The sequence below is a fragment of the Cebus imitator genome, unplaced genomic scaffold (assembly GCF_001604975.1).
Source record: "Cebus imitator isolate Cc_AM_T3 unplaced genomic scaffold, Cebus_imitator-1.0 Scaffold91, whole genome shotgun sequence".
Taxonomy (NCBI): Eukaryota; Metazoa; Chordata; class Mammalia; order Primates; family Cebidae; genus Cebus; species Cebus imitator.
This window is the reverse complement of record NW_016107406.1, coordinates 6,840,756-6,853,826: the sequence shown is the minus strand read 5'-3', so window position 1 is coordinate 6,853,826 and position 13,071 is coordinate 6,840,756. Positions and strand designations below refer to the sequence as shown.

The 13,071-nt window shown below is 43.2% G+C and overlaps 1 protein-coding gene across 3 annotated transcripts in view; it reads right to left on the bottom strand.

Annotated features, from left to right (window-relative positions):
* MOGAT1 (monoacylglycerol O-acyltransferase 1) overlaps nt 1-13,071 on the bottom strand; it is an 81,141-nt gene that overhangs the window by 40,669 nt on the left and 27,401 nt on the right. For all 3 annotated transcript variants that reach the window (XM_017535314.2, XM_037740893.1, XM_017535313.2), the window contains exons 2-5: nt 12,554-12,732; nt 11,297-11,501; nt 4,687-4,861; nt 3,371-3,570 (exon numbers count right to left, since the gene is read on the bottom strand). In XM_017535314.2, the coding sequence (XP_017390803.1) occupies nt 3,371-3,570; nt 4,687-4,861; nt 11,297-11,501; nt 12,554-12,706 (733 nt within the window). In that variant the 5' untranslated portion in view covers nt 12,707-12,732. The remainder of the gene's footprint in view (nt 1-3,370; nt 3,571-4,686; nt 4,862-11,296; nt 11,502-12,553; nt 12,733-13,071) is intronic.

Genomic DNA, 13,071 nt, shown 5'->3' with positions numbered 1-13,071 from the left:
TTTTTGAGACAGAGTCTCGCTCTGCTTCCCAGGCTGGAGTGCAGTGGTGCGATCTCAGCTCACTGCAACCTCCACCTCCCCAAGTCAAGCGATTCTCCTGCCTCAGCCACATGAGTAGCTGCCACCACGCCTGACTAATTTTTTGTATTTTTAGTAGATACGGGGTTTTACCGTGTTAGCCAGGATGGTCTTGATCTCCTGACCTCATGATCTGCCTGCCTCGGCCTCTCAAGGTGCTGGCATTACAGGCATGAGCCACTGTACCTGACCGACACTGATATTTTTAAAGAGTCCAGGACATTGTTCTATACAATGTCCCACAATCTGGATTTGTCTGATTATTTCCTCATGATTTGATTCAGATTAACATTTTGGCAAGTTACTTATACAGGGAAATGGAAACACACTTGAAAGCTCTCAACAAGCTGGTCAGGAGGCCTTGACTCCTTTTACCAACCTGCATTTGCCTAGCACCTGGAGTCTAGAGTGCCTTCCCAAGTATCATGACATTTAATCCCCATAATAACCCTGTGAGAAGACGGAAACATTATAACGGTCTCTTCTTTCATAGCTGTAAACTCGGAGGTTCAGAGAAGATAAATGAAACATTCAAAGTCACTCAGAGTCAGACCTCAAACCCACACCACTTCCTTCTGTACATCCAGCTGCTGCATAATAAATGACTTCTCAATGCCAAGATCAGTCTCTATGTGGCTAGTGCCGGAGCATCAGCCACAAGCCATCAAGGCAAGCCTACCAATGGAAAGAACCCTTTCTCTTCCCCTCGCCCTACTCCCCTCCCCTCCGCTCCCTTACTCCCACCCCCGTCCCCTCCTCTATTCCTCTCTCCTACCCCTACTCCCCTCCCTTTCCCTCCCTTCATGTGATTGCACATGAAATGGAAACCACTTATAAACTGATGGTAGTAAAATCCTAGCCTAGCAAAACAGACCAAAAACAATATTTGACTAAATGTGAATTTCACTTAATGGGCTACCCATGGTGAACATATGACTTCCAGCTTCATATTAAGTTTATAGTTTTAGCCATTCTGCTATTAGTGCCTGGCTCAGCACTTTCTCATCTCAGCTCTCCAATCCTCTTCCAGTCTGAGGAGCTAAATACTTTGCTCCTGGGTTTTTATGTTTGTTTGTTTGTTTTGAGATAGGGTCTTGCTCTGTCACCCAGGCTAGAGTGCCAGGGTGGAATCATAGCTTATGACAATCTCCAAATCCTGGGCTCAAGTGCTCCTCTTGTCACAGCTTTCCAAAGCATGGGGATTACATGCACATGCCACGGTGCCCAGCCAATTTTAAAATTTTTTTGTAGCAATGAGGTCTAGCTTTGTTGCCCAGTCTGGTCTCGAAATCCTGGGCTCAAGAAATCCTCCTGTCTCAGCCTCCCAAAGTGCTGGGATTACAGGCGTGTGCTACCACACTTGGCTAACTCCTCAGCATTTTTGTCAACATGGTCTTCATCCTCCTCCTCCAACTGGATTCTCCCAAACATGCAACTTTTTGAAATAAAATGGGTCTAACTAACAGCCAAAATCGACAAGGAATTCAAACAAATCAGCAAGAACAAAACAATCCCATCAAAAAGTAGGCTATAAACACGAATAGACAATTCTGAAAAGAAGATACACAAATGCCCAATCAATGTATGAAAAAATGCTCACCATCATTAATGATCAGGGAAATGTAAGTCAAAATCATAATGCGATACCACCTTACTTCTGCGAGAATGTCCATAATCAAAAATTCAGAAAATAATAGACGTTGGTGTGGATGTGGTTTAAAGGGAACACTTCCACACTGCTGGTGGGAATGTAAACTAGTACAACCACTGGGGAAAACTGTAGAGATTCCTTAAAGAATTAAAAGTAGAACTACCATTTTTTCTCGCAATCCCACTACTGGGTATCTACCCAGAGGAAAAAAAATCATTATGTGAAAAAGATACTTGCACACATATGTTTATGGCAGCACAATTTGCTATCGCAAAAATATGGAACCAGCCCAAGTGCTCATCAATCATCTAGTGGATAAGGAAATTGTGATACACACACACACACACACACACACACACACACACACACACACCATGGACTACTGCTTAGCCATAAGAAGGAATGAAATAATGGCATTTGCAGCATCCTGGATAAAACTGGAGACCATTATTCTAAGTAAAGTAACTCAGGAATGGAAAACCAAACATCGTATGTTCTCACTCATAAGTGGGGGCTAAGCTATGAGGACACAATGGCATTAAGAATGATACAGTGAAAAAAAACAAAAAAAAAAAAAAAAAAAAAAAAAAAAAAAAAAAAAAAAAAAAAAAAAAAAAAAAAAAAAAAAAAAAAAAAAAAAGAATGATACAGTGGACTTTGGGGACTCAGAGAAAGAGTGGGAGGTGAGTGAGGGATAAAAGATGACATTGGGTATGACATACACTGCTCCAGTGATGAGTGCACCAAAATCTCAGAAATCACCGCTGAAGAACTTATTCATGTAACCAAATACTACCTGTTCCCCAAAAACCTACTGAAATTTTAAAAATTAAAAAATAAAATAAGTCTATAGCAGAATATATAGAGAGAGCTGAAAAAAAAAAAAAAAAGCTTTTGCTATAGAAACTGATGCCTATGTGAACTGAACATGATGAGGACATTTATCACACAGAAATTTAAATCTATCCGTAAACTCTGATAGAACTTGTCATCAAAGAATTGCTGTTATAATCAGCGGGCACAAAGAAATAGATTTATTACAGAGTATTAGAAACTTTATTTCAAAAATTGGATTTTATTTTATTGTAGTTTAATAGCAGTATCTGTGTTTTCTTTTTTTGTTTGTTTTTCTTTTTGTTTTTTTGAGACAGAGTTTTGCTCTTGCTGCCCAGGCTGGAGTGCAATGGCTCGATCTCAGCTCACTGCAACCTCTGTCTCCTGGGTTCAAATGAGTCTCCTGTCTCAGCCTCTTGAGTAGCTGGGATTACAGGCATGCACCATCACGCCAGGCTAATTTTGTATTTTTAGTAGAGATGGGGTTTCTCCATGTTGGTCAGGCCGGTCTCGGGACCCAGATGATCCACCCGCCTCGGCCTCCCAAAGTGCTGGGATTACAGGCGTGAGCCACTGCGCCTGGCCCAATAGAAGTATTCTTGAAAACAATCAATTCCTATTCTAGTGGAAAATGTAGTCATTTCATAAAAAAAAGGAATATCAAAAACAAAACTCAAATAACATCTACAGGGTTATTATTTTAGAAAGTTCTTACTCAAAGCCACTTTTCTTGCATTAGCACCTCAGTCAATAACAGGAAACACTGCTTAAAGTAAGCTAATAATTGTAGTCATTTTATGTACATACCAACAGTGTGGATGGCTTTCCTATACGGCATCAGGCCAAAATTGTACTGAAAAACTCCCCTGGCGTGAAACAGGGGCAAAGCGAACCCCATGATCTTCTGTAGTTTCTCTTGAACAGTTCTAAGCCATGAGCCTTCAGGGTTGCTAATTTGTTTAAACAGTTCATTTTCACCAAAAGAAAACACTGGGACCAGATAGGCGCTGCAATAACAAAGGGAACAGATGAGAATTTTCAATGAAAAGGATTCAAATAACTTATTCTGTCCAGCAGACTCTTGCGACAAATCCTTAAAATTTTTTTTAATGTGCCCAAGCCTTCCTATATTGGTAACTTCATGTTCATTGAAACTGCCTTAAACTTGACATTCTTTGGGGAGGAACTTCAGTAGGCTAGCCATTAACAGATGGAATTATATTCTATAGAAAATTAGCGTTCCAGGTGGCCGGGGACGGTGGCTTACACCTGTAATTCCAGACCTTTGGGAGGCCAAGGTGTGCAGATTACCTGGTCGGGAGTTTGAAACCAGCCTGACCAACATGGAGAAACCCTGTATCTACTAAAAATATAAAACAAATAGCAGGTCATGGTGGTGTACACCTATAATCCTAGTTACTTGGAAGGCTGAGGCAGGATAATTGCTTGAACCCAGGAGGCAGAGGTTGCAGTGAGCCAAGATCATGCCATTGCACTCCAGCCTGGGCAACAAGAGTGAGATCCTGTCTCAAAAAAAGAAAAGAAGAGAAAGGTTCCAGGCCAGGTACAGTGGCTCCCGCCTGTAATCCCAGCACTTTGCGAGGTCAAGGTAGGTGGATCACGAGGTCAACAGATCAAGACCATCCTGGCCCACATGGTGAAACCTTGTCTCTACTAAAAATATAAAAATTAGCTGGGTGCTGTGGCACGTGCCTGTAGTCCCAGCTACTCGAGAGGCTGAGGCAGTAGAATGGCTTGAACTCGGGAGGTGGAGGTTGCAGTGAGCCAAGATCGCGCCACTGCACTCCAGCCTGATGGCAGAGTGAAGGCTGTTTGTTTATTTGGCTGGAAAATTACACTGTGTGTATAGGAAGAATGTTGGTGTTTGTTGTTGTTCTTGTTGTTTTGCTTTTAGAGTGAAGTTTAATTGCTGAATGTCATGGCATTGGCTACTGTGGTAAAAAGGTCATATTCCATTCCCCAAGAACTTCCACACCTGCGTTTATTGTCAGATCGACTTGGAGGAGGTCTTTAAGGGTTAGAAAATCACCTCACTTCTTCGTGGTTTGTTCAGTAACGTCTTAACTTTCCTGACCCACTACTTTATACAAAAAGCCACTTACCCATGGGTCAAAGCAATTTTAACAAATCCTTTCCGCTGGCGGATGAACAGAGTGAATTCTCCAGGATGGGCGTCCAGTGATTCTTTTGCACCCCCAAGGACAATGACAGAGATGTTTCCACCTCCGTCCTTGCTTAGCACATAGGACACACTTTCCTTGGAAACTGAAACTGGCCCTTAGTGAATAAAACAAAAAGTGTAACTAATTATCCTTTTAAAAAAGTTATGTTTTATCATAATCTTCCACGACAATAGTAAACATTTAACCACATTTCCTACACTGCTTACCTCTGGAGCACTTTGCAGGTCTGTAATTTTTCATAGCTGAATCTTTAGTAATGCATTCTATTAATATGTTAGCATTTTGGCAGGTAATTGGGCTAGGTCTTTAAAATGTCATCTAATCATTACTAGGTCTACCACTTGTTTCTTTAGGTAGGCTGTGCACTGCTGAACTCTACAGGATACCATTTATATTGCATTCTAAGTAAAAGAATCCCCTGCCCCTAGAGTTGTTCAGTGCACAACCTACACAGCTGTATGTGGTGGTCTTGATACTTACCCTGGTGAATTTTTACACAAAACCAAAAGGTATATTCTCCAAGAGTCTGCAGTGGATTTTCTGAATATACGATGGCCTGTTTTCAGATATTCTATATGGATAATTATTTTCCAAACCTGGACTTCTAATATAAATGTGATACTGTTTGGCTGTGTCCCCACCTAAATCTCATCTTGGATTGTAACTCCCACAATTCTTTTGTGTCATGGAAGGCACCAAGTTGGAGGTAACTGAATCATGGAGGCTGGTCTTTCTCATGCTGTTCTCATGATAGTGAATAAGTCTCATGAGATCTGATGGTTTTATAAACAGGAGTCCTCTTGCACAACCTCTCTCTCTTTGCCTGCCGCCATCCATGTAAGACGTGACTTGCTCCTCCTTGCTTTCCACCATGATTATGAGGCCTCCCTAGCCATGTGGAACTATAAGTTCATCAAACCTCTTTTTCTTCCCAGTCTTGGGTATGCCTTGGGTATCAGCAGTGTGAAAATGAACTAATACAAACAGTGAAAAAAAAAAAAAAATCAAGACATTTGACAACTTTGATCACTTGCCAGCTCTCTACACATTTTCAAAATGTGTAGTCTGACTTTGGTAAATTGTTCATTTAAAACAGATAATTGTTCAGTCTGTATTTCAGGCTTTCTGATGTAAAAATAACTTAAAAGATTCCTTTTCAGATTTTACATGTTCTGCATACTCTTGGAGGAAAATATAGGAAAGAACAAAGACAAAAATACAAACCACTCTTGACCTACATTTCAGAAATAATCACTTTTTAATGTCTTATGTTTCCTTCTATTCTGGGCTTTATCCATTTTTATTCAGTCATAACAGAATGTGTTAGACGGGCTTTATAAAGACATAGCATATCACATCTCTTGAAGGAAATGATATGCCAGTTTTACTCTGGGTTTCTATTATGGGAGGAATTATGACAGGATTTTGAATGACCAACTATCCTCTTAAGAGGCAGAGGATTCTAGGTTAGAGATAGAGAACCTGAGCCCGCCTAGACTGGTTTGAACCTTCACTGTGGTCAAGGCGTGCCATTCTGTTCTGTGTGAACCTGCGTGACAGCTGGGTGCATCTCTCCCACAAGGAAGAGGGCCTCTTGGGTTTCCATACACCTGGCTCTGGCCTCTGGCTACTTGTCTCTGGCCACTCGCAGTTTTCCCTCCTTATCCCTGTCTTCAGGTCAACACTGCCATTTCTTTTTTCTTTCTTTTTTTTTAGATGGAGTTTCACTCTTGTTGCCCAGGCTGGAGTGCAATGGCGCCATCTCGGCTCATCGCAACCTCCACCTCCCAGGTTCAAGCGATTCTCCTGCCTCAGCCTCCCGAGTAGCTGGGATTACAGGCACGCACCACCACACCCAGCTACTTTTTGTATTTTTAGTAGAGATGGGGTTTCTTCATGTTGGTCAGGCTGGTCTCAAACTCTCGACCTCAGGTGATCCGCCCACCTCATCTTCCCAAAGTGCTGGGATTACATGCGTGAGCCACCATGCCTGGCCCAATGCTGCTATTTATTAGAGGTCCTTCATTATCTCTCTTGTCCTCTAACACCCATGGATTTAACCACCATTTATGTGTGCTGAGTTCTCCCAAATCCATCTGTCAGGAGATCTTCCTCCTGAGGTTCCAGGCCCATATCTCCAATTGCCTAACTGACATCTCTACATTGACAGCTCTAAGACACCTCAAATTACACATCTCCAAACCAAATGCATTAAATTCTCCCTCAAAGTGGTCCCTCTTCCAACACTATTTATCAAGGTGAATGGGACCATCATCTATTTGGTCAAAACCCATATGTAGCCACGTTTCCCTTTCTCAGCCACCAAAATGACTGATCATTCATTCATTTAAAAGCATTTATTGAGCACCTGCTACAGGCCAGGTACTGGGCTAGATGTTAATAATGACAAAATACAGTGGTTGCCTTCGTGAGGATGAATCCATCACTAAGTCTTAGTGACCCTATCAAATATTTTTAATATTAATCTCCTCTTCTGTATCTCCAGTGCCATTGCCAATGTTACCTCAGCCCTTATCACCTCTCCCTTCATCACTCAGCAGGTCCCCACCATCATCACAATCTCCAGGCCTACCTGCCTCTAACCACTCTCCAGTCTGTTGCCTGAATTATCTTTCTATCACACAAAATCCATCAGATCCCTCCTTTGCTCAAAATCCCTCCAAGTTCCCCATGGCTTATCTACAAGATAAAATCTAAAATCTGGGCCAGTGCGGTGGCTCAAGCCTGTAATCCCAGCACTTTGGGAGGCTGAGGCGGGTGGATCACGAGGTCAAGAGATCGAGATCATCCTGGTCAACATGGTGAAACCCTGTCTCTACTAAAAATACAAAAATTAGCTGGGCATGGTGGTGCGCGCCTGTAGTCCCAACTACTCGGGAGGCTGAGGCAGGAGAATTGCTTGAACCCAGGAGGTGGAGGTTGCGGTGAGACGAGATCACGCCATTGCACTCCAGCCTAGGTAACAAGAGTGAAACTCCGTCTCAAAAAACAAACAAACAAACAAACAAACAAAAAATCTGAAGTCCCCTGTGTGGTATATAAGGCTGTCATGATCCTGTTACCTGTCCAGCCTTAAGGAGTAAACAGAAAGGAACAGCCGGGCGCGGTGGCTCAAGCCTGTAATCCCAGCACTTTGGGAGGCCGAGGCGGGTGGATCACAAGGTCAAGAGATCGAGACCATCCTGGTCAACACGGTGAAACCCCGTCTCTACTAAAAATACAAAAAATTAGCTGGGCATGGTGGCGCGTGCCTGTAATCCCAGCTACTCAGGAGGCTGAGGCAGGAGAATTGCCTGAACCCAGGAGGCGGAGGTTGCGGTGAGCCGAGATCGCGCCATTGCACTCCAGCCTGGGTAACAAGAGCGAAACTCCGTCTCAAAAAAAAAAAACAAAAAAAAAAAACCAGAAAGGAACATGAACCCTGACACAGTCAGCTCTGGCTGACACCGGATAGGTATAGATACACCAAAATGGGACCAGAGGAATGGGCTGGAGGTGGGATTTAAAAGGACTTGCAGATGCAGAATCCTCTTGGGAAAGAGCAAAACAGACTGCTGTCAGCAAAGGCCTCTGAAGCCCCATGATTCCTTACTACGTGAGCTCTGGTGACTATGTCTGCCAGTCTTTCACACCTAGAGAGGCAGCCACTTGGGCAGGCAGAGTGAAGAGGGGCAGCCTTGGACCAAGGGCTGTCCTAGAAAGCTAGTTCTAGGAAGTACAGAGAACTTTCTAGACTTGGAGACAAGGATAGTCTAAACCTCTACCAGCTAAAAGTTTGAATATTTCTATTCTGAAACAACTGAAGGTTATACCACAGAAAAGAATTCATGATGTCAGAAACCAGTGATTGCACTGTTATAAAGACAGATGCACACATATGTTTATTAAGGCATGTTCACAATAGCAAATACTTGGAACCAACCCAAATGCCCAACAGTGATAGGCTGGATAAAGAAAATGTGGCACATATACAGCATGGAATACTATGCTTCCATGAAGCTGGAAACCATCATTCTTAGCAAATACACACAGGAACAGAAAACCAAACGCCTCATGTTCTCACTCATAAGTAGGAGTTGAACAATGAGAACACATGGACACAGGGAGTGGAACATCACACACAGGGCCTGTTGGGGGGTCGGGGGATAGGGGAGGGATGGCAGTAGGAAAAATACCTAATGCAGATGATGGGGTGATGGATGCTGCAAACCACCATGAAACGTGTATACCTATGTAACAAACCTGCATGTTCTGCACATGTATCCCAGAACTTAAAAAAAAAATATATATATATATATATATAGATATATATATATATATACATGAAACCAGTTATTGCAAACAGGTTTCCTCTCCAAAGCCAACGTTAGTAAACTGCAGTAGCTGTAGGGGCACTATATGGAGAAAGACTCTAAGATGGAATATATGTGTCTGACATGGCCGTGAAGAAGCAGCTTCCTACATCTCTAGTGTCATGAATTTGCCAAACCTGCTCTCAACTATATGACTAAAACTCACCTGTGATGTGACAATGCTTTGAATAAGCAAGCAGTACACTTTAAATATGTTTCTGTGCTTTTGTGAAATTTAAACATTTTTCCCTGTAATTTTCTAAAACTCTAATGCAATGTATTCAAAACAAGGAGGAGAAGTAATCCCCACCCTCCCCGACCCCTGCCGGCAACCTGTGATGGTTAAGAAGGGGATCGTGCACCCTCTGCAGGTCAGATACCAGATCTTCCGGTAGCTTGGAGGGTTTACTGTGCCCTCTAGTGTGCTCTCTGGCTCAGACTGGACTGAGAAAACAGAACCTGAAAACCCGGCCGTGAATCCCGGTCCTTGGGTGCTTAATGATATCCTACTAGGCATACAAATTCACAGGAAGTAATAAAAATCTGGAACGCCATGAAGAATTCTTTTTTTTTCTTTATTTTTTGAAACAGGGTCTCACTCTATCGCCCAGGCTGGAGTGCAGTGGCACTGTGTTGGCTCACTGCAACCTCCACCTCCTGGGTTCAAGCAATTCTCCCACCTCAGCCTCCTGAGAACCGGGGATTACCGGCACCCACTACCATGCCCTAATTTTTGTGTTTTGATATTTATTTATTTACTAAGACCAAGTCTCGCTCTTGTCGCCTACGCTGGAGTGCAATGGCTCAACTGCAACCTCTGCCTCCCGGGTTCAAGTGATTCTCCTGCCTTGGCTTCCCAAGTAGCTGGGATTACAGGTGCCTGACACCATGCCTGGCTAATTTTTTACTAAAGACTGGGTTTCACCATGTTGGCCAGGCTGGTCTCGAACTCCTGACCTCAGGTGAACCACCCACCTTGGCCTCCCAAAATGCTGGGATTACAGGCGTGAGCCACCACCACGCTCAGCTCATCTTTTTATTATTATTTTTTTATTTGTGATGGGTCCTCACTCTGTCACCCAGGCTGGAGTGCAGGGGCACCATCTCCAGTTATTGCAGCCTTGATTGATCACCCAGGCTCAGGTGATCCTTCTACCTCAGCCTCCTGAGTAGCTGGGACTACAGGTATATGCCAACATGCCTGGCTAATTTTTGCATTGTTTGTGGAGATGGGGTTTTGCCATGTAGACCAGGCTGGTCTCAACCTCCTGGGCTCAAGAGATACCTGCCTGCTTCTGCCCCCTAAAGTGCTGGGATCACAGGCATGAGCCACGGCACCCGGCCTGAACTCTTATTTCTGAGCCAAGTTATTTTTAATCTAGGAAGACAGCCAGTTGAATATGTTTAGTTTTATCACTGCTGTTACTTCAAGACACAACAAAAGACATTTTCCATTTCTCGTATTCGTAACAGCAGGCATGGTGCCTCTCCAAGGGTGTCATTTGTCACTTACTTGGTCCACGATTTCTTTTTCTACACCTGAATACACAAAATCCACTCATTACTTTATTTGTTCATTGTGTTCATATTCATTGACCATTTCTATGTTCCAGGCACCATGCTAGATGCTTGGGATAGAACAAAAAAAAGGACAGAGTATATGTCTTTCTGACACTTACAGTCCAGTGGGGGAGGGCAGGAAACACACAGCCAGCATAGGAAGTGTCGGATGAAGATAAAACAGGTTTTGGCTGTGTGCGGTGGCTCACGCCTGTAGTTCCAGCGCTTTGGGAGGCTGAGGTGGGTGGATCACCTGAGGTCAAGAGTTCAAGACCAGCCTGACCAACATGGAGAAACTCCATCTCTACTAAAAATACAAAAATTAGCTGGGCATGGTGGCGCATGCCTATAATCCTGGCTACTCGAGAGGCTGAGACAGGAGAATTGTTTGAATCTGGGAAGCAGAGGTTGCAGTGAAGCAAAATTGTGCTACTGCACTCCAGCTTGGGCAACAAAAGCAAAAACTCCGTCTCAAAAAAAAAAAAATCCAAAAAAACAGGTTTTACTCTAAGAAACCATAAACACACGTGGGCTTGGGAGGGAATGTTCTGTGTGCACCTGCTACCCTGTGGAAGCAGTGATCTGCCATCACTTACCACTGCTCATCAGATATTCTCGGAAGAGAGGACACCGGAACCAAAATGGCAGCACATGAAGATATGCAGTAAAGCCAGGAAACAGCTCCTTGAAGTCGGAATAATTTGTACAAAAGTTTCCAAAGGCTCCAGCCACGAGGATTCCATGGGGGTGAAACCCAAATATATAATTGTGACTTGGATCCAAATCTTGAGTTTTAATGAGCTACGGCACATTCACATTGAGATTAAAGAAAGAAAAAAAAAAGTAAGCTCCCTTACTATTTTCCAATGAGCAACAAAAGGACTAGTTTTTATGTCAAGAGAAAACGGAGAACATGACTCGTTTTAGCTCCCTGGATTGGAGCTGTTTCCAAATTTCTAAACTATCTTCTGAGCCCAGATCCCTTTAGATACAGACTTCTAGATTTTGTCAAGTCGGCTGACAGTTCATTGAGTAATTGGAACTGAATTGCAGCCATTCTCCCTGTTATGATTTCAATGTGTCGCCCCAAAAGTAAATGTTTAAAAACTTAATCCCCAATGCAACAGTGTTGGGAGGAGGTGAGGCCCAATGAGAGGCGATTAGGCCATGAAAGCAGAGTGAATGGATTATCACAGAATTACGTTTGTTATCTTGGGAGTGAGTTCCTTATAAAATAATGAATTCGGCCAGGCACAGGGGCTCACACCTGTAATTCCAGCATTTTGGGACGTCGAGGCGGGCAGATCACGAAGTCAGGAGTTCGAGACCAGCCTGGCCAATATGGTCAAATGTCATCTCTACTAAAGATACAAAAATTATCTGGGTGTAGTGGCCTGCACCTGAAGTCCCAGCTACTGGGGAGGCTGAGGCAGAATTGCCTGAACCTGGGAGGCGGAGGTTGCAGTGAGCCAAGATTGCACCACTGCACTCCAGCCTGGGTGACAGAGCGAGACTCTGTCTCCAGAAAAAAAGAAAAAAAGAAGAAGAAGAATGAATTCAATTCACTCTTGCTCTTTCTTGGCCTCTCCTGCCCTTCCAGCTATGGGCTGACGCAGCAGGAAGGCTCTTGCCAGATGCCGGCATCTTTGGTATTGGCCTTTCCAGCCTCTAGAACTGTTGAGACATAAATTAGTTTTCTTTATAAAGTACCTAGTCTTTGGTATTCTGTTATAGCAGCACAAAACAGACTCAGACACCCCCTCTGAAAAAGAAGCTTGAGGTATATGTGATGAAAACAAATTTCCACTCTTTTGCTAACTCAAAATAATACTTTATAAAACAATTGCACTCACATGGATTGGAAAATAGTCCTTAAAGTATTTCCAAACAGTCCAGTTTCTGACCCAGTTGGATCTCCTGCCTCCTTGGTCTGGGGTATGCCAGTCAAAGTAAAGCCACGTCAAATAAGGGATGTAAAGGAACCAATAGTTGTGGATGATCAACATCACAATGACTCCAATGCACACCTGCGCTGTAAGAAAGAAAAAGTCTCATGGAATCGGAGTCTGTTAGCAGCTGCTCACCGTCGTGGCCCATGGCTGGGGGATTAATACATATAAGATATGTTAAACTGAGCCTCAGCTGAGGTAAGGTCATATAACCAGGCAGTGATGACATAGGACTATTTAACCTTTATTGGATGTTTACTGTATGGCACGCATTGCATTATGGACCCTCCCAGGGTATTTTAATTTAATCCTCATAAAGCCACATATCAATAAAGTAGCCATAGTTCTCTTTTTATTTTTTGAAGGGGGAGGTGGAAAGAATGGGTACAGGAAACACCAAGCCATACTCTTTTTTTTTTTTT